The following is a 27,704-nucleotide window of genomic DNA, read 5'->3' as shown; positions in this document are numbered from 1 at the left end:
AGTATTGTTATCCAAAATCCACTATACAGATCAGTCAGACGCTTTCTGCCCTGCATCCCAGAAAGATATCAAAACTGAATTATTCCCTCTTGCCATTTTTTAAATTCAACTTTCACATCAACCAAGAGTCGCTGTCGCATCTCTCAAAGATTCGCCAAATTTACGTTATTCTTACTCATTTCATCGATGTTTCCGTAAGTTTTCAAAGCTATTTCTGTTTTCAGCTTCAGTCTTACCAGCGGAGAAAGGTCGCACAATATCTCATATGATCTATCATGTGAGTTGATCTTTCAGAATTATAAATATAACCTGTTTTAATGTATTTTCTTCTCCCTTAAAAATTCTTTCCTGAAAAAAATGAGAGAAAGAATTAAGGACCAAGTAAGCATGCCAGTATACTTTCCGCCAATATACATTAAACAGGTTATATTTTTATCTTGTTCAAGAATTTTTGAAGTATGACTGTATGCAAAAGTGGGTAATGAAAGCAGTCATTCCATCCACTCGTAAGATAAATGTGGGTGGAGGGTAAATGGAAGAGAAGATAAAAGGCGCTAGAAATATATTGAGGATGGGGTTACTAAAACAGGGATAGCTTTTATTTTTTTATTATACTGAATAAAGTAAAAGAAAGAAAAGAAAATGCACCCTTTTTAATATTTTTTGTCCCACAAGATTCATCGTGCTCTTCTTAAAAAAAATCGCGTTTAACTATGCCAACCTATTTTCTCTGTGGCGCGAAAGTAAACAAAGGGATGGGAGTGGAAAAAAGGGGAATTATAAATTTCGTTTTTCAACTTGAAATGAAACCAAGAAAATATCAATAAAAAAAATTTAAAATCAGACCTGAAATAAAGCTAACGCAGGTCTATTTAAAAAAAGTCGCGTTTCCCTAGCCCTAGCCGTTCAACTGCAAAAAGAGACCAAATTTGCCTTATTTGCATAAGGTCCTAGCGGCTTTCCAAAAAACTTTTAGAACGGGCTAAAAGTACTTCAGGAAATGAAAACAAAAATCAGAAAAAATCAGAGGTGTTCTAACTACCTTACCTATGTACACACCAAATTTGAAAGAATTTGGTTAAAAACTGTAGTACTGAGAGGACTGCAAAAGCAGCGTTTTTGCATAAGGTCCTCTCGGGCTTCCAAAGACTTTCGGTAGGTACTGTATACTTATAAGATTTTAACACACATAAAATACTATCACAGTTCTTTGTATTAATCAAAACTCAAACATTATTGCTTAGAACATTATTGTCTATTGTTGTTAGCAAACCTTAAAATGAAGCCAATGTTTAAAAATAAACTAAGAGAACGGGTAAAATTGAATATATTACCATAAAAATTGAATATATTACAATAACATTGGGTTGTATTATTTAATAAGATTTGAAAATACAGGTTGATGGAAGGAGTACAGTACCTACCGAAAGTCTTTGGAAGCCCGAGAGGACCTTATGCAAAAACGCTGTTTTTGCAGTCCTCTCAGTACTACAGCTTTCAATTGAAAATCAGACCTGATACAAAGCTAACGCAGGCCGATAAAAAAAAAGTTGCGTTTCCCTAGCCCTAGCCGTTCAACTGCAAAAAAAGGCCAAAGTGGCCTAATTTGAATAAGGTCCTCTCGGCATTCCAAAGACTTTTAGAACCAGCTAAAAGTACTTCAGAAAATGTAAACAAACATCTGAAAAAAATCAGAGGTGTTCTCATTTTCTGTAGCTATGTACATACCAAATTTGGAAGCATTTGGTTAAAAACTGTAGTACTGAGAGGACTGCAAAAACAGCGTTTTTGCATAAGGTCCTCTCGGGCTTCCAAAGACTTTCGGTAGGTACTGTATATGATTTTCGTACTTCAAATTTTTACTTTCCGTAAATTTATGCAATCAATTTATCAATCAATCAAATTTATGCAATCATAATTTTGGCTACCCCCCTACCCACAGTTTTAAAAATAATATCACCTTATCAACAATAACTAGGTGATTGCGGTTTTCCCAATTCGCTTAGCGAAAAATTTAGAACAAATCCCATCTTTTTGTTTATTTTTATAACCCCTAGCGGTGATTTCCGAAAATTCAGGTCTATTTGAGTGGCGCACAGCTTGTTAAAATATCTAGCTTGCTTAAAACCTTACACTAAAGTGGTTTACCGATGCTGTTTAGCATTCTTCTGTATCTATGCAAGGAAAACCCTCTTAAATCTGTAACAATTTAACCAATTATATTCTTAAAAAGTATGTATTTTTTTCTGTAGGAACGATTTGCAACTTTGCATAAGACTTGCTATTTATACTGGGAAACACGGATTTATTATCATGGTTTATGTCTTTGTGATCATCTTTTGCTGTTTCCATTTGATGACAAATGGCGAAGTGAGAAGTTTTGTTGGCATGTCTATGGCAGGGTAAGACAAAATTATTTTTACTTAATATTACATTGCCCACAATAACAACTTTATAATCTAGCCCCATTAATTATTTCTATAATTTTTTTATTACTTATTTACTCGACATTACTTCTTAACCAATTACCATAATTTACCCACCATGTGATACGTGGTTGTGCAAACCTATTACCTATAACGCTTAAATGAAACAAATAAAATCTCGCGCTTGTCTTTATTGAATGTACAAGGGATACACAAACTTGGTGTTAAATGAAAGACGGTGCAAGCTTACCCAACTATATTACCAAAGCTAAAAGTTTAGCTATCTATTGTATTGGGAAAGTGAAGCAGAGCTATATTAGACTGAGAAGGGACTTGAATGAGAGAGAGTCTTGTGCCATCCGGCCCGTATCGAATAAAAGGACAAATCGAGAGAGAGAGAATAGCCGGATGCCAGTCGACCAATTTGGAAAGATGTTTGTTTTATGACAAGAGACACACGTCTAAGCGAAAGGGTTTACTGAGAAGAAGTAATACAAGAGAACGCAAGAAGAAAAAGAAGACACTGAAAGTGCGAGAGATAAAGGACACTACTTGATCCATGATGCGTCGCCAAACGTCGCTTTTAGACGTCTTGCACAAGTCATTTCTTAGCCCATTATCTTTTCAACATCTCAGTTTTACATGATAAATGCTGAAAAGAGACCGATCTCTAAAAATTTCTTAACCGAGTCACTTATGATAAAAGTTGTACTTTATCTGTCGGTCTGTCACTCTCCATAGCTGCCTTTTACGATAGATTTTGGACTTCTTTGTTTTAAAAATAAGAAAAAAATTATGCTGTGCGACCACAAGGAACAAAAATCAAATCCTTTGATTGGTTAATTAATGAAAAACTTCTAAATCCAGGTCATTTGGCGGCCTCTGGTGGGGGTGATTCTATAAATCCTTCACCATAGGCTAATGGGGTGGTGACTGGGGAGGGGTCGCAGCTTTCAAAATCGATATTTTCTCACAGTGGTGACTACGTCAATCTCCCTGATCGATAAATTTCTACAATTGCCATCAAGCGTCTATTTGTGTCACACTGATTACCACGCTGACATCCATTTTCCATTTTCAATAAAGCACAAAGGTGAGAAAGTGGGAGGATTTTGTTTGAGTATCAGTCTGTGTGTTTTTAGTCCATGTGAGCGCGCGTTGCCATTTCGTCGAGCGACGAAATAACCTTGGCGAATTTACCACTGGAGGCAATGCGTCAAACCCCACCATGGCAAATTTACTATCAGGGGCAATAAAGGAAAACTTCTACCTCCAATGCATCGCCAGAGGCAATGCGTGAAAACCTCTATACCATACAAATTTACGGTTGGAGGCAATGCTCCCTAATAACGTCAGCCGGGCTTTTGAGAACGGCAACTTTAGCGAATAACCGGGTCTTAGTACCAGGATTTGATTTGCGAATGATCGTATTTAATACGGATTTGGTTGGCGACAACAACCGCAAACGGACTGTCATTAGCGACAAGTATCGCTAACAAAAAATATGTATTAGCGAGAACAATCGCTAACGAAAAAGCTGCATTAGCGAAAACAATTGCTAACGAAAAAAATGCATTACTGACAACAATCGCTAACGAAAAAGCTGCATTACTGACAACAATCGCCAATAAAATTATGCGTTACCAACAATAGCATCATTTGACAACTATAGCGTCTCCAAATGTTTGGATATGGCAGTGATGGACGTGGTTCATGAGCTAATATTTAACTATAATATATAGTCTAGTATCTTCTTTCATTTATGCTAAGAAGGAAAATTGTGAACTCCGTTAAACGTAGGATAACCACACCCAAGAACTTATAACTTCTCTTTAGACCTAAAGAAATTCAGCAGTAATTAGCCAAGGTAGCTCTGCTGCTGTAGATACCTTGTCAAAGTCAAAGATCTAAGCATAGCTATGATAAGGTGGCACTCCTTTCCTCCCTGTAAATCAAACGCTTCTGGGGAATGAAGCAAATGAACTGTTAAAAACTAGGCCTACCTGTTAGTTTTCTAGTTGAAAACTATCAAAGGATATCTGTGTATCAGTATGAACAAAAATTGAAAAGGGATTATAGTTGTCGCTCATGAATCGTTTGCACAGTAGTCGCAAAATAAATTTTGTTGTTTGTAACAATTTGGTTTGCGAAAACTTTCGCTAATTGCTCTTCTTTTGCGATAGTAGTCGCAAACCAAATTTTCTATTTAATCAAGTTTTTATAATACAGATATTGTTAGCGACAAGTTTCGCTAATGACGGTTCATTTGCGATACTTTTCGTTAACCGATTTGATTTCTGAATAAATATTTATGATACAAATTTCAGTAGCGAAAAGTTTCGCTACCGAGCGGTACATTTGCGATACTTGTCGTTAACCGAATTTGCTTTTTAATAAAATCTTTTTAATACGAATTTCAGAAACGACAAGTTTTGCTAATGACGATTCTTTTGCGATACTTGTCGCTAATGCATCACCATTGTTAGCAATGGTGTCGCAAATGCATGATTTGGTTGTCGACAACTATCGCAAATGTAAGTTCATTTGCGATTGTTGTCGCTATTGACCGAACGTTTTTTTATTAGCGAAAGTTGTCGCAAACCAAATTCGTATTAATACGATCATTCGCAAATCAAATCCCGGTATTAAGACCCAGTCATTCGTTAACGTAGCGAAAGTATGTGACCCACGTCAGCCTAAACATATTTTGAAGATGGTGGTCACCGCAACAGACCCTAAAGGCAAATAGAAGAAAATTTTGTTGTCGCCAGCGCTAGGCGGCTTATAGGATGAAGGACGACATGGCAAAAAACAAATCTTTTTTTTCAAAAATTTCAATCGTAATTATATCGGCTTCTAAGCCGAATATTGACAATATATGAACAAATTTTGACAAGGTAGGCTACCCCATTATTTTAAAATAATCAGACTATTTTTAAATACAGCAGTTGACGAGAGAACTGCTGGCCAAAAACCGAAAACATCAAAATTTCGGCTAACCCTCCCCACAGTTTTATAATAATATATCCCAAACTACAATAGCTAGGCGATGCGGTTTTCACAAATCGACTAAGCGAAACATTTCCAAAAAAACCCATCTAGGGGAGAAAAGGGTTATCTTGGATAAATTTTTGTTTTTGCCCATAATTAAGAAATTTGTTGTAATATAATAAAAAATTTGATAAACTAATAGCGGCTATTAGTTTATCAAATTTAGTATTTGCTATTAGTAATAGCTTATGATTGGATTTGGATGGATGGAGGCGTTTATCCGGCGGGATTTTGTTCCGTATCCCACTTTCAGTCAAATTTAAGACCACATTGCCTGTCGAAAAGAACACCGACGACAGACGTCATGATAAATTGAAATATTAGAAAAATTTTTGAATTTTTTTTTAAATAATGAATTCCTACTAGTTGAATAATTAATTGATTTGTTCAACCTTTGACGCGTCCAACATAACCTCGCCCTCACTATTTATTCATTTTAAAAACTTTCCGAAAAAAAAACGATCTCAATGAGTGGTGGACGGCTTGTTATCACCATGTTTAAACTATTTGTGCACCAAAAAGGACGAGAGTGTAATTTTGGTGCCCAGGACAAAATGTTGAATTCAACCCTAGAGGGGCCGCGGGAGAAGGGGCCTTGCCGGGCCTTTTTTTTAACAAACTAAAAATTATTTTTTGACTTTTTCCTTCGTATTTATTCTTATGTTTTTTGGATGGGAAGCCCACACTTGAAAAGTGATTTGGAGTGGGTGAAGGGATTTTTAAGTGAGTTCATTCCTTTTTTTTGCAGGATTAATTTGACATTATCTAAAAAGGAACTTTCCATCTGTAAAAACAACTTATTAGATTTAAAGGCATATCATTACGAAAATTGGGTTAGCAGATCCTATAACAGCCAGTTATCAGAAAAAAGGACTTACCAAAAATCGTGTCGTCTACTGAAATATACGACTGGACGTGCTGTAAAATGTATTGATGCGTTAAATGAAGAGCGCATTAATCAAGAAAATCTAGTAATGGAAAATAACAGCAAAATTTTTCAGAAATTACATTTCGTATTCGTTGGAGATTCAAGAATGCGACAACAATTTTATAATTTTTTGAAGGTAACTATTACAATTTCAGTTTATTGTTATAAATATTTTAGTTTTAGTTATAAGAGAGTTTTTTATGTTAGGGACGATTTTGGTAGTTTGACACAACTAATTTTCGTAATAGTGGAATTTTTACAGGCTATGAAAAAAGAAAGAGATGTAGACATCAATAGTGTACAAATTTGTATAGAAAATCCTTTAAATAATATTATTATAAACAAAACAAGTATTTCTTCACTGTAAAAACATTTCACGACTTTTTCGTAGTTGTAGCTCCCAAAAATAAATGATATGAGGTTCGTGGTTGTTAGTACCAAAATTTCGTAGAATGATCCACAACGAAAATTTTTTGGGTTAAAAATACTGAAAATATACTAGCCCAACGCGGGTATTAAACCTTTGTTCTTTCGAGTGCCAGCCTTAGCACTCTAACCACTACAACAGTCATTACTTTGATTTATCGATACTGCTATTTAATAGTACACCAACGTGCATATGAGAAAGATATTTACAGTTTCCAATGCAAGCCTGGTACATCAGTTTTAATCAGTTGTAGTAGGTTTTAACTATCGTAGTAAGTTCTAAGCAGCGATTGCTTACAGCTTTAACTCCTAAATTTTTGGGGTTTCTACTTCGAATTTTTCGGGGTTTTCTGGTTTAGGGTAAAAAAAAAACAAAATTTAGGCTACATACCAAAATTTCGGGGGGTGTTCCGTTTATTTCGTAGTTGTCAACCCCGAAAATTTAGTAACCATTTGAACAGTATTCACCCAGCAAGTCTCACACACTCGTTCAAATCAGAGCTACACAGCAGCGATTGAATACTTAATCTGAGGTGTTTAACAAGCAATCCACCACTCAAGCGAACCAAATCCATGGACCCCCCTTTTTTTCCCCATTCCGCTATTGGACTTAAAAATCTGAAATAATTCGGGCATATCCAGTTATTTACTCCGGATTCACCTGTGTTTGCAGAATTTAAATATTCTCTGCCGTTCGGGAGATATTTGATGTTAAATTTTGCGTTTTTTAAAATTTTAACAATTTTTGGGGGTCTTTGGTATCACTTTTTGGGTATATGCTAACCTTAAAAAAAAATTCTCCCAAAAGTTTGCTCGAAATTGTTGAATTTTCGACAGTGGTTGCCAACTAACCCACCTACCTACTTTCTCAAGTCTCCTCTATTTGATCAGCAGTTTGAAAAAAAAAATACCAATTGGCGAAAGGCTTCTCATTCACTCTCTTTTTCTAAGAATTTGTAGAACTTTAAGCGTTAAAAATGAGAGAATGGGAGTTAAATGAAAATCCAGAATCCAGAGATAAGCCAGTCCCCACATTCTCCCTCACAACAATTAAATAATTAAAATTTCATCTTTTTAAGGATGAAAAATAAGAACTCTAGCACTGCCATCATGCCATGGCCCTTTAATATCTGAAGCTCTCATTTTTTCACGTAACTTAATTTCGGTTATGGAGTTTTAGAAAGTTTCAACCGTTCCGCAGAGCCAAAAGTCGTGTTGTTTCTCGACTAATGCGCAACGTAGCGGAGGTCACCGGTACTTTTTGCAGCAATTTTCTTTTTGCAGAGGTAATAATGTGAGCTTGTTTTTTATTGGTATACTAGAACGCTTTACTAGCAGATAAATTGAAAACGTCGATCTCTCATCATTACCTCTGCTAAACAAAACTTGCAGCAAAATATCACCAACCCTCGTGATTTACTTGAGAAGTTCGACGTTTTTTTGCTCTACGGAACGGTTGGAACTTTCCAAAGCTCTTACCTTATTATATACCTTTCAAGTTATCCCGCACCAACGATATCACTAGTCTCACACTTCCTTGTAAATAAAGCAATATTGACCATTGGAAAGTGGTTACGATACAGCAAAGTGCAGAATAGTGTGAATAGTGTGAATAGTGGGTATATTAGTGATAATCTGATTTGTGGTATACGTACAGTATCTTCCATGAAATTCCGGCCACCATTTTAAAAGAGAATTGCCGCAAAGCGTTTTGCGATTAAACTGAATGATGATATTAGACAGTTAGGGCATGTAGTAGTTTTCCAGAGATTGTGAATATATAATTTTATATTACGAATAAATAAAATGAACAAAATGTCAATCGTTTAAAGAGAACATTTAAAATAAAATGCTTTCTTGTTGAGAAATTAGCTTATTCCTGACTACGATCGAAAAACTCAGCCAATAAAAACAGAAAACAACAGCATGCTATTTCATCACCATGACATTGACGTTGAGAGTAAAATTCTGAGACTGCTAGTCTCATTTAAATGGCGACCTATTATTAATGAAACTGTCATGGAAACGATCCACGAATGGGAAATCTCGGAGAAAACGGAAAAACCACATATGATTATTTTAAGTATAATATAAATTATTTGTCAAATTAGAGGAGGCTATTCCATAGCCTCTTTTACCTTTGGATCTCAGCCACTCTCTGAGAAGAATGTTTCATTCAATGGAAAACTAAGTTTTGAAAATTAAAAGTAGCTAATGGGTAGAGTTATAAACTCAAAAAAATTTTTTTTTTCTTTTATGATTTTGAAACCTTATTGTTCCATTATTTTTGGAATTTAGCAATCAGAAAAAATTAACTTTTCTCGTAGAGGAGAGTGGGGCTAAAAGGCCTGGAGGCAGGTCGCTCTTTTCTAATTATTTAGCTCTGTATTTAATTTAAAAATTGAGCTTTTAACCATATGTGCACCATTATCATGCGCACTAATTTTGGAAATTCCAAGAATATTTAACTAGCCGTTCTGAAGATATAAAGTAAAAACACTTTTTGACTTTTCTTATTTAAGATTTTTCGAAAAGCTTTTTCGGATAATTTCTTTTGTAATAACGATAGTAATATTTAAAAATACTAGTGAAATAAATAATTTTATCCTATATCGACTATATGTAAAGGCGTAAACAGAAAAATAAATTATAGTGGCTTCAAATATATTTTGTCTACATGACCTTGTTGGGGCTATTTCTGCCTTTCACCGTAGGGCTAGTTGGCTTATGGAAAATTGCCATTGCTGAGAATAATTGAATTTTTGAATTAGCTCAAATTACTTATGGATATTAAAAACTAACCAAGAACACTATATAAAAACCAACCTTAAAAAATAAATCGTTGTTATTATGATTTCTTTGATCAAAATCGAGGTTTCAAATAAACCCCCGTATCTGCTGTTCTTCCATTAGAATTAAAGGGAAAGCCAACTAGCCCCGTTAAAGGGGCATGTTGCGTCATTTTTCTTTTGGTTTTTTTTTTAATTACGTTGGTATTGTAACTAATAAAATTTTCAAAAAATACCTTCAAGATAAAAGAATTTTTGCTCTATTTTGACGACCAAAAGATATCAAAAAGGTATTAATGGAGGGAAATGGGAGAAAAAATAAAAAAATTGCTCCCAATCCCTACTACTCTCCCCTAAAGTCTGCTAAATATACACAAAGGTGGGGTATGAATCTGAACTGTTTGATTTAAAAATCAAATAAGTAAAAGTAAAATTAATCATTAAAAATTATTAATAAGTAAAATTACTCTATGAAACTTGTTAACCTCTCCACAACTAGTAATCCCACACTAAATTGCTGTGAATTTGTAATTGTTAATTGTAATTTGAATTGTAAATTTAAAAAAAAAGGTTGATGGGGTGACAAAATCCTCTCATTTGGGTTATAGCGCACCCGTAGCAAAGTCTTAGTTATAGTTTGACTTGTTGCTAGCAATATGTGAGCTACTGCTTAAGTATAAATATTTTACTTATAAAAATCTTGTTAAAAGAGGTTAAAGGTGGTTAGTTATGAGAATCACTTTTTGATAATTTTTGTAATCGTTGATTTCAGTCTTGTCCTTCACCTAAAATAAAAGATTCCTCTTTGCATTCTATGCTAAATGATCTACATGTTTTCCTTTCTTTTATTTTAAGATATTTTTTCTCACAAATAACGTAAATGTGCGAAAAAATCTCGATAAAAGTTGACTTGCCCCGTCTTCATAATAAGTTGTTCAGGCATAAATAAAGAGAGAGATAATTATAGCGACCAATGACCTATTTTTAACAAGCAATCCACCACTCAAGTGCACCAAATCCATGGACCCCACTTTTTTTCCCATTCCGCTATGGGACCTAAAAATCTGAAATAATTCAGGCATATTCAGTTTTTTACTCCGGATTCACCTGTTTTTGCAGAATTTAAATATTTTCTACCGTTCGGGAGATATTTAATGTTAAAGTGTGGGTTTTTTTCAAATTTTAACAATTTTGGGGGGTCTTTGGTATCGCTTTTTGGGTAAATGCTAACCTTTAAAAAAAAACAAATTCTCCCAAAAGTTTGCTCGTTCATCCCTCAATACGAATCCAAAAGAAATTTACATTCGGGATTAGATTGGCCGAGTTATTCCCAATCTAGTCAAGTGTAATTTTGACAAGTTTCCCACCCAGCCTAGTCGCCATTTTTTTCACTCTCCCTCGCGTTCCTGGCGGATGACAGCCGAAGCATACGAGTTCTCTGCACCTCGGGCTTCATATTGCCGGCCACTAGACTATATGAAAGGCCTACAGTATGTCCCCCGGTCTAAAGTAAAGGCCGAGAAAGCGTAGCTTCGGCTGTCATCCACCAGGAACGCGAGGGAGAGTGATAAAAAATGGCGACTAGGCTGGGTGGGAAACTTGTCAAAATTACACATTACTAGATTGAGAATAACTTGGCCAATCTAATCCAGAATTTAAATTCCTTTTGGATTCGTATTAAGGAATGGACGAGCAAACTTTTGGGAGAATTTTTTTTTAAAGGTTAGCATTTACCCATAAAGCGATACCAAAGACCCCCCAAAATTGTTAAAATTTGAAAAAACCCAAACTTTAACATTAAATATCTCCCGAACGGCAGAGAATATTTAAATTCTGCAAAAACAGGTGAATCCGGAGTGGAAAACTGGATATGCCTGAATTATTTAAGATTTTTAGGTCCCATAGCGGAATGGGAAAAAAAGTGTGGTCCATGGATTTGGTGCACTTGAGTGGTGGATTGCTTGTTAAATTGGCAGAAACTCTTTTTTACCAAAAAACGACTCGAAATTTGTGGAGAAGTGGTATTTTGATAAACTTGTTAGTTAACGTCTAAAGTAACAGGGAAGAAAAAAAAATCTAAAGAAAAGCACGACGCAATTTTACCTACCGAATTTTTTTTTTAAATTCTCAGCATACTTCTAGGCCACCATTTCAATTTTTGAAAAGTGCATTTTTTAAGAATAACTGATTAATGTTAATAAGAGTTTTGTTTTTCGAAGGTTTTTAACCTTCTAAATGGAGTTTGGGAAATTGAAAATGGGAAAAGCTACTAAAATTGAAAGCGAAAAATCTTTTCAATAATTGAAGGTTATAGTTTCGATTTTCAAGCAGTAAAAACCAGAATTTTGAGAAAAATTATTTTTTTGCGATTCATAAATGAAAATAAGCTATTCTCTCATAAAATGGATTATTCCGGACTTGAATTCTATAACCAGCTTAAACTTTTTAAATTTTTGCGAACTTTTAATTCCTGGAACTTCAGCAAGCTAATAAAGGACTTGGAATGGATTATTGGAATGGATTATTCCGGACTTGGATTCTATAACCAGCTTAAACTTTTTAAATTTTTGCAAACTTATAATTCCTGGAACTTCAGCAAGCTAATAACTGAGCTACTTAATCAGTCATTTTTATAAGAAACGTAGCTGGATATTTGCTGAAACTTGCAAATTTTTCACAAACCAGGGCGGGATCGCCACACCTCACACTAACTCTGCTTTTCTATCGTGATGTAAAAGGCAATAAATAGTTATTTATTTCTTACCAACAATCCTGATCAACGTAACACAGCAGATGAAGGACTTATTTGCATAATTGATTTTGCTTAACATACATCTGGTACCGTAAATGCTAGACCTGGTGAAAGGTAGGTCTTCAAAGAAGTGGGAAAGGAGCAGTCATCACCCACACGAAAGAGAAATGTGGGTGGTGGGTTAATAAAATAAAGAGAGGATTAAAAAAGCTTTAAATATTTTTGGAATTTTAGGTCACTAAAAGAGGGTTAGTTTTTATTTTCTCTGTTTTCACTGACAGAAGTAAAAAAAGAGAAAAAATGCACCTTTTTCATTTTTTTTTCTGTCCCACCAGATTCATTGTGCATGTTTCGAAAAAGTTACGTTTGCTAAACAAAAAAATATTTGCCTATATTAATTCAGTTTGAAAGGTATACCTAAACAAGTGTTTGGAAAAGTCTAAAAACCAAAAAAAATTTTCAACTTTGCTAGCCCCATTTTTCCCAGAGAACCATAAAGGCTTGAATTCTATTAAACACAAATTTTCCTTTTTAACGTTATATTTATGATGTAAACGGTATTGTTAATTGGGTATAAAACCTTATTCTTTAGCATATTTGTCGATTTTTGTCTGTGTTTAGGAATGCTGTCAATTAAGTCAAAACTCGAAAAAGAGGATTTTTTTAACAGCGATAATTTTAGGAGATAGAAATTTTATAAGCTAGTTATTGGGTCATTTTAGCCATGATTTTGAAATAAGTTATTTACTTGGTTTGGGCCATGGTTTGGGCTAAGGGAAGACTTGGAACAGTTTGATCGTTTTTTGTTGTCCTAATTTTATTATTCAATTTTGTAATCCCTGCTTAACATAAAAAAAAAGAAAACATAAGCTATGATAAGCGTATTTTTAGTTTATAACAAAGCGCATTATTTTAAAAAATCAAAAGCCCTTTGAAAGTGAGGAGGGAAGGGTTAATACGCGTGGAAAATTGCTCATTTGAGCGTGGTATTATAGCCAAATGTTATTATTATGGACAAAAAGAAAACGTAGCGATGGCGTCATCACTACATTTTTATAAACTTTCATTCCCTCCCATCTATAATTCAGCACGGTAAATTGAACCGAAAAAAGGCGTATCTTTGTTAAGATTACGTTTTCAACCAAGAAGACAGTTAATAAAAATAAAATAAAAAATGTTTTCTGAAAAAGGAAAGAATTTAGAAATTCTGTTAGAATTATATTTTTACTAATTTTAGGCATTTTCAGGTTCTTTCTGTTAACAGTCAAGAAAGGGAAGAATAGAATGAAGAAGAAAGGGGTCAGTCCTCCTTTTTCACTCGCTTTTTCCTTCTATTCCCTACCCCCTGTACCCTTTCCTTCCCTTTGCTGGCTTTTAACTTATGTTTAGCTATAGCTTACACATTGCGTTTTAGAATCCCGTCTGAAACACTATGTTTAGCGGTAAGAAAACATATTTGAATCATAAAATCATCTGTAGTCTCTTGAAGGTCAATCCACCCCAGGAATTCCAATCGTTTAGATACTGTATTCTTCCTTCATTCCCACGCCATCATAAGCCCTTACCCCCCTCCCCCTTTCACCCTTTTCTCCTGCTTCCCGCGCAGAAAGATATCGCTTTCTTTACCCGTGATCGAATTTTCCGTGGGATTTGACCCCACAAACTGCTAATTCTTCATTTTATAGCACTTGTCTCTATGAATTGGGTTATGGCCCATATAAAGTTTATTTTTGTTTATTTGACTTCTGCATTATAATATCTGATTACTCTGTAATCAACATATGCTCACCAACTTAAGACATACCTTTGTCTCCATTTGTTCAAAGTAACAGACAAAGCATTGTCTTAAGATTTGTCTGTTTTAAATACGATATTATTCCTCCCGCTAGTGATTGGTAGCTGTATTTAAAGTTGACTTATTCATATTTTTGTCATTATATGTTAAGTTGAATTTTTTTCCGGCCTTACCAAGAGGGCTGATTCTTTGTTTTGTTTATACAAAGCATTGTCTTAAGATTTGTCGGTTTTAAATACGATATTATTCCTCCCGCTAGTGATTGTTAGCTGTATTTGACTTATTCATATTTTGGTCATTATATGTTAAGTTGAATTTTTTTTCCGGCCTTACCAAGAGGGCTGATTCTTTCTTTTCTTAAGACAAAGCATTGTCTTAAGATTTGTCTGTTTTTAAAACGATATTATTCCTCGCGCTAGTGATTGGTAGCTGTATTTAAAGTTGACTTATTCATGTTTTTGTCATTATATGTTAAGTCAAAGGTTTTTTCGGCCTTACCATGAGGGCTGATTCTCTCTTTTTTTTAGACAAAGCATTGTCTTAAGATTTTTCTGTTTTAAATATCATATTATTCCTTGCTCTTGTGATTTGTAGCTGTACTTAAAGTTGACTTATTAATGTTTTTGTCATTGTATGTTAAGTTGAAGGTTTTTTTGTCCTTTACCAAAAGGGCTGATTCTATCTTTTTTTTATCAGACATAGCAAAGTCTTAAGTTTTTTCAAAAGTTATTTAAAATTAAATTTAAAAAGTATTTAGCAATTTCATCATGATATTTTACAATGAATAATTTTAAAATATTAGAAACTGAAAATAACGTGGGATTATGAACAAAACAACGAACGATGTTTTATCAGATATTTATTGTCTTAAGACATTGCATTGTCTGAAAATTATTTTTAATTGGTAAGGGGAGAGCTATTTTACGAGGAAAATCTTTGTTTTTTTTTTATTAAAATTTTATTTAATCAAGAATAACATAAATTATTTCTTTTTTAGTCAAACGATCTTTAGAGTTTAATGTAAGAAGCCAAAAAACAAATTAAAAAAATTCAGACAAAGCCTTTTCAGAAGAATTACCTTGTTGTTTCGATTCGTTCGTTCGGTTGACGGTTCTCTATGGGAACCCAAAACCGCCACTTTTTCATTATACAATTATTTTCAAAATATTTATATATACAGTACATACCAGAAGTTTGGAAACGCGCGAGAGAAGCGGAGAGAAGCTTATGTAAAAAGCCGATTTTCGCCGCGTTCCCAAAAATCAGGTTTTTGACGGAGGGTGTTGAAATTTTTTTTGGAAGTAGCCATAATGGTTGGCTACTTCCTGAATTTTTTTCAGATTTTAATATTTAAGGGGAGGGCAGCTACAAATGGATCTAAAAGTTTGGAAACACGCTGTAGAAGCGTATTAAAAAGTGGCTACTTTGCTGCTCTCTAATTAGGGAAAAAATTACCCTACAACGACGCCAAAAAAAGCAAAATAAAGAGCTACGTTAGTTCTATGACAAGTGTCATTTTCAAATTTTTTGAGTTTCATTTAATATAATGAATTTTAAATTGAAAATGAGATTTTTCATTTTTGCCCATTTCTCCCCTTCTATCCCACCCCGCGGTGTTGTCGCGATTTCTACTTTGTTTCATTTTCGTAGGAAGGGTAAATATCGCCTACTAGAGCAAAGGCGAAAATTTCCAACCTCCAAAAATCATATTGTTAAAACATAAAATCAATCATTGTGAAACATTCGTCTTAGAGAGTAGTCGTCATCTCTATTATTAAAGCTTTTTTTTAGGTATAGAAGTGTATCATATGTTAGAAGAAAATGGCGGTGACTTTAAAATGTTCGAGGAAAAAGCGAAACAACTCTTTGGAATGCTCCATAAATTAAGTACCAACAGCCAGGTGATTTGGCTCAACCAATATCCAACAATAGACTTCGGCTTGATGCCTCATATATACAAATTTGCGATTAACTCAGAGAAGATTCATCAATATAACAAAGCTGTTCGTTACATAATCAAGTGAGTTACAATAATGTACTTTATTTTAGAGTAGCTGACAGTGCCACCAAACCAAAATGGAACTGCATTCTGAAAAACCACAACAGAACCTTAGTAGAACCTATTCTCAGTATTACCGTCACTACGGCAATAGACACTAGAACCTTTTGAATTTTAAAAATGCACCCAACCTAACCAAACCTTTCTTATAAATCCTTACAGAACCTAACCGACGTAACCTAACCTAAGTTCTTATGTGGCGATTTATTTATTTATTTGGTCCTAGTGTTTATTGCTGTAGTTCTAGGAACGGAAATACTTGTTTTAGGTTCTACTGTCCTTAAATCTAAATTAATTATTGAACAGAAACATTCTGTTTTGTTTTCTTGGCATCCTTTAAAAGAAACAATTACAATTGAGTAATTGTGACCACCGTTGTGCTTTCTTCTTGTAGCGGTGGCGCTAACTGATAAATTTATTATAAATGTATATAATATATAATATTATATATATTATTAAAATATTAGGAAAATATGTATGTTTATAAAGGAAATGTGTACTACAAGTTTCTTTGAGTGTATCTCAAAATACAAACTTTTTCTGCATTGGGGGACAAAATAAAAGTGAGCGCACTCCCTCCGCAAATGAATGAATATGAAAGAACATGGGTTAAGTAGTGAAAATGAAGCATTCTTCTTGGAGAATTTTCCCTTTAATATCTTGTTTCATTTACAGTACCTACCCAAAATTTTCGGAACACGCGAGAGAAGCTTATGTGAAAAGACGATTTTTGTCGGGTTCCTAAAAATCGAGTTTTTGACGGAGGGCAACGAATTTTTTTTTGCTAGCCTTTTACTTTGCCACTCTCTAAATAGGGAACAAGTATCCCTACAACGAGGCAGAAGTTGTATCAAGAGCTTCGTTAGCTCTAAAATATGTGTTATTTTCTAATTTAAAAAAAAACTAATCAAATGAATTGCAAATTGAAATGACATTGATTATTTTTGCCCATTTCCCCCCTTCTATTCTACCCCTCGGTTTAGTCGCGAGTTCTCCTTTTATGTCGTTTTCGGAGATGGGAAAATGATTTCCTTTGTTTTAGTAGACCGTATTTCCGAGATGTTCCCCATTTAATAGAGCAGCAAAGTGGTTGATTTTTGAAATACTTCTACAGGTTTTACCCAAACTTTTAGATTTATATATAGCTCACATTCCTGAAATAAAAAACAATATGAAAAATTCAGGAAGTATCCAACCTTTATAGCTCCTTAATAAAATCTTTGCCTTTCGCGAAAAAATTAATTTTTGAGAACGTGGCGAATATCGGCTTACATAAGCATCTCTCGTCGTATCTTTGGGTAGGTACTGTATATTGGTTACCAGTAATATGAAGTGGAATTTTTTTCTTTGCTGACTAAATTTATTTCGTTTAATAATTTTTTTTTGTGGGGGGGGGGCTGTGGGGGGATGAGTTTATCTCGAAAATTCCTAGACTAGCAGAAAAGTTTTGAAAAACAATTATTACTATTTTATAGGTTTATTTCTAATCGAAAACTTATAATAATATATTAACAAGATTTCTTTACTATATTATACATTTAGGAATCCAAGCAATATCCGAATTTGGGATTCAAGTAATACTTTGGCCGAGGAATATGTTCGTGGCTGTGTAATTTTTCCAGAACGCGAAAGCGAATTTTTTTTTTCAAAAACTAAATTTGTCCCTTTTGAACCAATTAATACCAAACCCTATATCAATTGTCAAGATTTCATACACATTGGATACGCAGCATTGTCACAAGCAACACAAATATTTTATAACGATCTTTGCAATGGAAAAGTTTATTCCCTAGCTCCCTAGAGAGGGTAGTGTACTTATTTATTTTGTTTTTAAAACTTGAAGAAAGATTGCATAAAAACCAAGTTGATGAATTTTGAACATTATATTTCAAATTTATCCAAAAAACATTTGGTATTTTTTCATAAATAAGTATTTCAAAATAAAGCATCATTAAAACATACTTTTCTTAGTTATTGTACTTATTTTGTGCAATTATGTATGTTGCGTTTTCCTTTGACAACGATGTCTTCCCCACATCCAATCACATTTGTCCCCTAATTTCTTACTCATTTTGCCTACGTTTCCATCGACGGGGGGTGTTCATAAATTACGTAGTAGCTTTTTTGGTGTTTTTGAACCCCCTCCTCCCCCCTCTATTGTGGTAAGCTGAGTAAAATCGGATACCCCCTCCCCCTAATTACGTAGTAAACGCGAAGACCCCCCTAAAAACCATATCCGAAAAAGTAGGCTATAAAAGGTAAAAAAAAAAATTATTTTAACAACTGTTTTAAGTTATAGGCAGAGCTATAGAATACTGGGTCTCGTCAAGTGAGGAATCAGTGGAATCATTCTCCCATAAGCATACACGGGAAATTTAGTTCGAACTGATTTCCGGTAGAGGGTTTTCCCGTGCATGCTTATGGGAGACTGATTTGACTGATTTTTTACTTGACGAGACCCTGGTACCGCCACTCGTATGGCGAGCCCTTCCATTGCTTTTTTCTCTGGAAGTGAAGCCTGCTTGCCTGCCCTGCTCCTTAGCTATAAGCGCCACGGCGGGTGTGTGGGGAAGTAGGGTATAGGAATGGAGGAAAAATTGAGGAGTGGCAAGGAGCGAGATCGATATCTTAGCTCCGATTTTCACTATCGATTCGTCAACTTGGCTTCAGCCCCAGAGAAAATTTCCGAGAGGAGGAGTTAACATGGCAGTGGTGCTACCTAGCGCTACCAGTCTAGGCCTATCTGGAAGAACCTCCCCCATTCCCCCGGCTACTGCAGCAGAGTTTCCAATTTTATTCCACAATTTGGTTTTCCCGTACACTACGTAGTAAATTTGGAAACACCTTCTCCCCCCCGAAGCAAACCGTAGTGTTTCGTCAGACCCCTCCCCCCCTAAAACGTACTACGTAATTTATGAACAGCCCCCGAGCTGTGTTGGAGTGGGCAGGAATTCTGCTAAGTTACCAACTTTTGCACAGGGTCATGGATTCCTTACATCGTGGCCGCGGTGTGGCTCCTGGTTTTTCTTTTACCACTTCGTCGACTCCTAGTGACGACGGCATATCACCCAGAACGGCATCCCCAATCCCTGGAACTTTTTCAGGTGCACGCTTCTACTCCCTCTAACGATCGGTTCGTTTGCATTCTGACCAGGTCAAGTGCCTGGCTTCGCTTTCTCCTACGTGCAGCCCATCCCACAAACATTAGAATTTGGTTCCATTCCGAAAGAAATAGAAGAGGGAAAACCGCCGAACCCCTTTGTTCTTTCATATTCCCGCCTATTCCTTCTCCGGGTAAAGATTGCTCTCCTTCTCCACGAAAATTCATGTTGTGAACAGTGGATATTGTTTGATTGACCAAATAACAAGCTGAATTTTTTAAATAATAGAATTTGCATAATAAATATATCCATATCTAAACTACACTTAAAATTATAGAAGGAGCTTTTCAGAAAGGGAAAGAAAATGAAGGAATTTACATCTGCTTTTCTTAAGGTTTCATTTTGCGTGTGAATTTTAATAGTTGAAAACAGTACAATAGTTTTTTCTCACGATGCATTGCGCTTATTGTTAAGTCCATTGAAATCAAGAGAACCTGCGCACTTCATAAAATTTTCTAAAAATACAACTAGCGGTGGTTTTCGGTTAAAAGTCGGTTTGGTTGTGTAGGGAAGAGTCGGCATAGTTGACGTTTTTTAGTTTTTGATCCCACACTTCTTTATTTCTCAATAATTTTTATCCCCGCTAGGTTTAAAAAAGGGGAAAAAATAGCTATCAAATGCGTATTTTTAGTTTATGACAAATTGCTTTGTTCAAAACCGAAAGCGCTTTAAAAATGAAGGGGGGGGGGGGTGACGACTCGCGAGGCAACATGCTCATGTACGCGGGGGAACGGTCCATGTTATTCTTATGGGATAAAAGAGCACCTGGCGATGGGGTAATGAACTATATTTTCCGAAAATTTTCCTTCCTATCTCTTACCCAGAAACACAATTTGCCCCGAGAAAAGGTGTCTTTGTTATTATTGTTTTAAAGCAATAATTTTGTCAATGAAAATAAATAAAAATTTGTTTCTGAAAGAGGAAAGAATTTCGCTTTAGAAACTTATTTTTAATACATTTTAAGTTAACTAGGACATTTCACCAAAGGAAAAAGAAAACGAAATGGAACACACGATTTAATGGCCAATATAAAAACTATTTTATTTGTTGTACCGATACTATTTGGACTATTTCAGTAATATTTGTTTAAAGATGCGCATTAGTTCAAACCATTACATGTATTTTTTACAATTCAATCTCTCGATCCCAAGAGGACGAAAAACGGTGGGTGCCCACTTACACAGTACCTCAATTGCCCGTTCTTACCTTTTATTACGGCCGAAAAATCGGATATTTTAAGTATGGAAATTTTTTTAAGTGTCACACCCTTTAGTATGGAAACATATGGCGGAAGCGCCAATTTTTCCAAACTTAAAATCTATTCATTTGCGAGTAAAGTGCTATTCACCATGATTTCAAAAAAACATGGTGAAAGCGGGTGAAGGCTTGTTATTCCCTCTACAAGAGGATTTTTTCAGTTTTTCTTTGCGATAACTCAAACGTGAGTTATCGCGAAAAAAGGGGAACACCTAGGCCCGTAAGCCGCCGTGTGAAATGCGCGGAAACACTCGTCGTGTTTCCAAACTTAGGATCTCCGAGCCCAGCAATTACTAGTTCAGTATGGAACTGACTGAGCTATTATTCCTTTAGACATTTAGAGGTTAAGAGTATATCTGAGTATATGCTGTATATATGGCGCCAGTTCCAGGGGGTAGGGAAATGTACATAAAGGGGTCGCGCATTTTTTTAACATCCCCAGTTTTGTTTCGAACCCCTCCTCCAAAAATCTTAAAAAAAATCAGCAACTAGGTTGCTAATTAAAAAATAAAAACTAGAATCGCCTAGCGCCATAAGACGCCATGCTAAAAGCGGCTGAAATTGGTACAGTGTACCAATTTGGTATAGTGTACCAATTTCGTAGGTAGGTACTGTATTGAAGTCTATATTGTACAGTATGGTTCAAAAAAATCCGAACAACCTAAAAGCCACCTATCAGTCATGCGGGAACTATGTTAGGCTTTTTGTTCCTAATTTTGGGGGCTAAGAACAAAGCGAAAGGTGGGAAGAAGGGAAAAGGAGTAATAGGCTCATTTAGCCACCGGTCATGCCTTTCCCCCCAAAAAAATCATGAATGAAACCAGTCTGGAATTTCCTTTGCGGGTAAAAACGAATAACCGCATTTCAATAGCCTTAGGCCTGAGGCCCTAGGCTCACTGTCAATATTTCGACAAGTGACAAGAAAAGAAAAAAGCTGTCCAAATCCTGCACCATAAAGCGGGAAAAATTCAAAGTTATCGTAATGTTGCTTTGAATCACGTTTCATGCAAGTCAATTTTGACCGAATGTCGTGTACATATATATGCTCTTTTTTAAGCCTTATTGAACCCACCTAGCCTACTGTTTCTTCCCGTAAAAGAGAGCAAAAGTAGTAACATTTACTACTGGTCCTCTCTACTGTCCGGAAACTTTTACTCTCTATTTAAAAGAGCCCTTCCCGTAAACAAAACAAAATCCCCAAAAATATATGTTATAAAATTTAAGCCTAAGAAACCCCTGTCCAAAAATCGTTTTCGTCCGACGAAAACTTTTTTAACGACGAAAACGATTTTTGGCAAATTTTCAAAAAACCCGTTTTCCCATAAGCTTCTCTCAGCTGTCCGGAAACTTTGGGTAGTTACAGTAACTACAACGATTTCAAAATTACATTCCTCTCGGTCAATCATTTGTCTCTTTGCCTGTCTTGCCGAATGAATCAGAAGTATCTCAGATCAGGAACATGGCTTTGTATACGGGCAGGTCCAGTGAGTCAACTTAAATCATAACATTGACCCACCAATTCATCGCCTTGTTGAGAAATCAGCCAACCAGATTAATTGATCAATCGTGATCCTTGGCTTACGCGGGACTCAAAAAAGCACGAAAATTATCCTTTTCACTGATGGCCGGAAAACATTGGGAACTGTAAACTACGAGCCACTGGTGAGCGTTTCGTACGAGCAACTCACGACACTGTCACAAAACGGAAAGCCGCTGAAGCTCTTGCCCCGATCCTTGCGTTTGATTCATCCCGTGACTAATACCAAAAGAAGCACCGTTCACGTAGTAAAATGAACAACAACGACGCTAGTCTGACATGCTCGACTGGCTATACCAATGGGATCCTTTCAGGGCCAACGGCAACGTTACGGTCACAATAATTCCGCGGAAACGATCGGAAACTGGGCGCGCGGATGGCTTCAGGAAACGTGGAGGCTCGAAAGAATTCCTTTTTCAGGTGGATGAATTTGGATGGCATTGAAAAAGTTTGACTCCGATTGTCCGTCAGTTTTGGGTCCAGCTAAAGATAAGCCTTAGGTCCATGGAACACGAACGCACACAAACAAAACCAGTTTATGGGATTTCGACAAGCGGGGGGTCAACAGCAATTTCTCTCCTTTTAAGACAAGCGACCAGACGGTTTCGTACAACGGATGCGAATGTTATGAGGTCAACAGCTCCCGATGGCGATTTTCTGAATCCAACATGTTGGAGGGAGGATTTGCACTGACTGGGTCCATTTTCTGTCGATATCTTCGCTACATGAGTCGTTCGCTCATGGAGAGCAACAGACAATTTATGTCGCATCTTGTCGAATTCATCCCTCTCGTGGACCTTTAGAAAGCACAATAGAGGATGATTTGGAAATCACATCCCATTTGAAGTCCTGATTTATTTCGACATAGTCCTTCATCTTTTCAAGAGTCGAGCTGAAGATGATCGTTTACCATCTCAATTTAGATCGAAGCTCAGAATGACATCAGTGAGGGTCTCGATCACGTCCGTTTCTAGAAAAAGCTAGAAAAAATGACGACATCAACTAATATCGGACGTTATTTGGTCCGTACACATAAAAGAACTTCAATAAATTGCCACCACAACTTTTTCGTGTCGTTTCGTCTTAAAGTCAGTTTTTATTATGAAATCAAACGATTTTTCGACAATTTTAAGATTAAAAATTTTAGAATTTAAGAATTTTTTACGAAAAATCAGTAAGAAATCAGCTACATTTGATGAGATACTACAGATGTGAAATATAAATTATGGAATTTCATTGCCCCGAGTCCGTTTTCCCCGTGCATTTCTCATGGGGGAAAATGGTGTCTCGCGAAACCGTTAATTGGTAATTAACAGTTTTCACTAGGATCTCGGGAATAATATCAATAGAAAGGTAAGTGAATAAGCTTTATTATAGTATTAATTGTTGTGACGTATTTTAATGAAAATACGTCAAATTTAAATCTTTTCCCTGATGTTTATGGTTTTAGAGACCGAATCCACATAGAATCGGCCCAAGGGAATAAAAGGGAGAAGAGGAAAATATGGGCCCCCTTTTTCATACTTTCCTTTTGGGGAAATGTGACCGCATAATAGAGCAGTGACAGGTGCTATGGTCTTTCAAATTTTAAAAATTTCAATTTATCAATTTAATTGATCTTTATTTTTCGACTTGGTCGAGATTCGATCCTTGGTCCTTCGACATATCAACCGAGATACTGACCATTACGCCACCGTTGATATGGTAGCCATGGGGGGAAACATGGGCCCGTATAGTATGGTACAGGTAAACCCCCCTTTCACTCACCCCTCTCCCAAGGGTGCGCGCAGTCCCCTCCGCTCGACACCCCTTTAGGCCGGCTTGGGAAGCGCGTCAGCTCCGTAAAACTCAAAACTTTGAACGCGTTTTACGGGCACTTCCGCTCATTTGCACACCCTAAACCCTATGTTAAAATGATCACCGTAACGAGATCTACAACCCTGTATCAATCTTTCTTCGATATTAGAAAACCTGTCTTGCTAGGGAAGAGCCCTTTCGGTAATGTCCTTCGGACATATTTGAAAAAAAACATTGTACAGACATGTAACGTGGGTCAAAGATAAACAGATTTTGGATACAGGGTTGTAGATCTTTTCATGCTGATTATTTTTAATGCATGGTTTAGGGTGTGCAAATGAGCAAGAGTGTCCGTAAAACGCGTTCAAAGTTTTGAGTTTTACGGGGTAAGTGAAGGGGTATGCCTGTCCCGCATACCCCATATATACGGGCCCATGTTTTTTCGTGACACAGGAGGTCTAATGGTCAGCAGCCCGGGATGCCATTCTAAATGACTATGGTTCGAGTCTCGGACAAGTTGAAATAGAAATTACCAAAAACTTTAAATCAATCTATTGCTCAATATTTATTGCTCTATAACCCGCAGAGTTGCTATTTCAACCTTGGCTTTATGTGTGATGATGTTTGTTTGTTGGTTTGAACGTTTGGTTGTTACTGTTGCCGCTCCACTGACGTTTGCCTGTAGCGGCGAGACGCAACCAGTGGCGATAAATTTGCAATTTTTCCATTTTGATTTATTTTGAATAAGACTCTTTCTCTCATTTATATTATTTATACTCCATGTGACGCCACTATTATACTCAGCTCATGAAAAATCAAGGGCAAGGGAATAAGCTTCAACAAAGGATTTCACTTGCGGGGAAGAGATCCACGGGCAAGGGAAAAATAACGGGCAAGGGAATTTGCATAAATGGCCTAATTTACACTAGACCAACTGATGACCGGCCCGGGACGGGCTTAAATTTACTAGTTTTGAAATAATAAAATACAATAGCATCAGTCACTGCTATATCATACGGTCACATGTTGCATTACAAAAGTCAATGTCTTGGCTAATTGATAGCGAGCTACCAACCGGCCCATGCCAACCTGCCAACCCCATGCCAACCTGGCCCAATTAAATGTTAATGGTGGTCTAATGGTGAGCAACCCGGGCTGTCACTCATAGATTTTTGTTGAAACGTATTATTCAGCGGGTATAATATAACATAGGGATTACGTTGAGTAACTAGAGTTACAAAAGATTGACAGTAACATATTATTATAGATTAGGAGACGGGAGATAATAGTTACCGTACCAGAGTTAGTTTCGAAGTAAGATCAGTAATTAAAAGCTTCAAGAACTGACCAGCAGAAGATATCCAGATTCCCAATTGGCTTTGGCAACCGTCACCATTAAGTCGCGGAAACCTATAGCTTTAACAGTTTTGTGTTTCGAATCTCGATCACGCCGGTTGAGAATACTAACCTAGATTTTTGAAAGTTTACACTTAAAAAGCTTGCGGAGGTAATGGAAGTGGAAAATCAGTGGTATCTCTCACGACCACGAACAGATCTTGATTACTGTGGAGAGGACAAGAGAAGAAGATAGAGATAACCCAGAGCTTCAAAATGAGTATTATCTAACATTTTAAAAATGTTCCTCAACTTCTTCGTTGATGACTAACTGTTAAAAAAACGAGTCATAGAAATTTTACTTGGCCAAAAAATTTATTAAAATCAAGACAAAAACAGTAAACAGAAAAAGAGGTGAAGCAATGAAACATCCAAGTTAAAAAAGTAATAATGGGAAAATACAAAGTAAAATTAACAATAAAGACGAAATCGAACGAAAATAATGAAAACCAAATCAAATCAAATAAGAACAATTTCGTCATCTCTATCTTCTTCCCTTGTCCTCTCCACTCCGATAGCTGAATACTTGTCTTGCTAGGGAAGAGCCAAACTTTTTATCTTGTTGTTTTTGTTTACACTGCTGTGTACTCACTGCACTGTGCACTGCAATAACAGTTTTAAGGTTACGAAAACAAAAGCGAATTCACTGCCTAAGATTCGGCAACCAGCTAGGTAACAAGTACGCAAATTAATTTTTTAAAACATTAATTAAAACAAATGAAAACCCCACTATACGGTGTATCAAATTTCGACAGAATTATGTACAAATTTTGATGACGATTGGTCATTCAGGGAAGAAACGTATAAGGCAATACATAACGGACATTGAACCTTCTGAGATCTACTACTACTACCCTACCCCCTATTCCCCACACCCTAATATTGTTAAGGACCTTCGTATTTAAATATACCTCAGGGATGGCCCAGGTAAATATCGGATCGAACGCACATTTCTTTAACTTTTCCAATGAATTTTTCAATAAATACACCCAAAGTTTAATATTTACAAATTGTAATTATTTATTACATAAAACTTACATTTATATAAAATTAAAAAGTTTAGGGCCGAAAAAATTTACAGTATACTCAAACCGAAGTTTGAATTTTCAAAAAATAAATTATCATAATTTCACATTAAATTACGCTGAAGTTTTACTTTGCACCCGTTATCATATTCTCTAAAATACTGCATTTCCATTTGCATACAGTACCCACCAAGCTATTAGGTACACCCTCTTTTTTCACTGCATTCTTATGGCACTACGTGTCTTAGAAAAAGTGCAAAAACGCACCGAACGGCTTGGGCTAGATTTTTTTTCTTTTTTTCCTGAGTAGATATAATGATGATCTACATTTTTTACACACACAAAGTTGTCGTAGGATTAACCCCCATGGCACTAAGGTATCCTTCAATTTATTAGGTACACCCCGTTTTCCCTCATATGCGCCGTGTTAAATACGGCGTTTTCAAAAATAGACAAAAAATACTAAAAATTAAGCTAAAATCTTTTTCTTTGTGCCAAAAGATGCAGATTTCTTCAATATTTATGAATTTAAAGAATGATTCACAATAAAACCAATTCAGAGAACCCTTCCCTATACCTCAAAGTTTTCCACTTCAAAATTTGTACTTTTTACTACAAACTTGCACTGTCGCCACCAGAGGCATTACAAATTTCGACCAATTTTGAAGTGGAAAACTTAAAAAAACTGGACAAGTGACGAGAAAACCTAAAAGCTGCCGAAATCTTGCATATAAAGCGGGAATAATTTGTTGTTCATTTTTTCACGCCATGAATATTCCAGACAGCCTGTCTGATTTTGTTCATATTTTTTGGGGGGGATGGGGTGGAGACATGGTCAAGGGCTAATTGAGCCTATAACTCCTTTTTTCATTCTTCCTAATTCCCACCATTCGCTTTGTTCCTTGCCTCCCGAATTTATGTCTAAAGCCAAACAGTTTCCCGAAACTCCGAAAGATGGATAGGTGGCTCAAAACAAAAAAATTGCCTTTCGGATTTTTTTGTAGGATACTGTACCTCAACCTCTATCATAGGGCTCTATCACCTCTATATACCATCTACCAATACACAATAAAAATGCGGGTTTTTGAGCTACACGTAAAGAAACTTACAGCCACGACAGTATGTCTTCTTTAAGCAGGCATATTTTCTAGAGAATTATTGATTTTCATGCTCTATGTGTATTTCACATACTTGTAGCATTGATGCTTAAAACGATTTTTGTTTTCTTTTGAAACATACTAAAAAAATAAGAAAACAAAAAAGGAAACAAACAAAAACAAACAAAATTGATAATGCAGTAGTAGAC

General features: G+C 35.8%; 1 protein-coding gene across 1 annotated transcript; it reads left to right on the top strand.

Moving 5' to 3' along the window:
- The first annotated feature begins 45 nt into the window (after positions 1 to 45).
- LOC124200431 (N-acetylneuraminate 9-O-acetyltransferase-like) lies at positions 46 to 18,262 on the top strand. Its single transcript, XM_046596666.1, has 6 exons — positions 46 to 194; positions 2,253 to 2,402; positions 6,226 to 6,541; positions 8,704 to 8,914; positions 15,959 to 16,187; positions 17,769 to 18,262. The coding sequence occupies exons 1-6, from the start codon at positions 187 to 189 to the stop codon at positions 18,025 to 18,027; spliced, it is 1,173 nt and encodes a 390-aa protein (XP_046452622.1). The 5' UTR covers positions 46 to 186; the 3' UTR covers positions 18,028 to 18,262.
- Positions 18,263 to 27,704: the final 9,442 nt, after the last annotated feature.

Source organism: Daphnia pulex, chromosome 8, assembly GCF_021134715.1.
Source record: "Daphnia pulex isolate KAP4 chromosome 8, ASM2113471v1".
In the NCBI taxonomy this organism is placed as follows: Eukaryota; Metazoa; Arthropoda; class Branchiopoda; order Diplostraca; family Daphniidae; genus Daphnia; species Daphnia pulex.
The sequence above is the reverse complement of the archived record's forward strand: the minus strand, read 5'-3'. Positions and strand labels throughout refer to the sequence as shown.

Bases quoted from the DNA above. Each gene is read 5' to 3' on its own strand.
- LOC124200431 (XM_046596666.1), top strand. The intron at 6,542-8,703 runs GTAACTATTACA...TTGAGAAATTAG, and splicing joins AATTTTATAATTTTTTGAAG to CTTATTCCTGACTACGATCG. The intron at 16,188-17,768 runs GTGAGTTACAAT...TTATACATTTAG, and splicing joins GCTGTTCGTTACATAATCAA to GAATCCAAGCAATATCCGAA.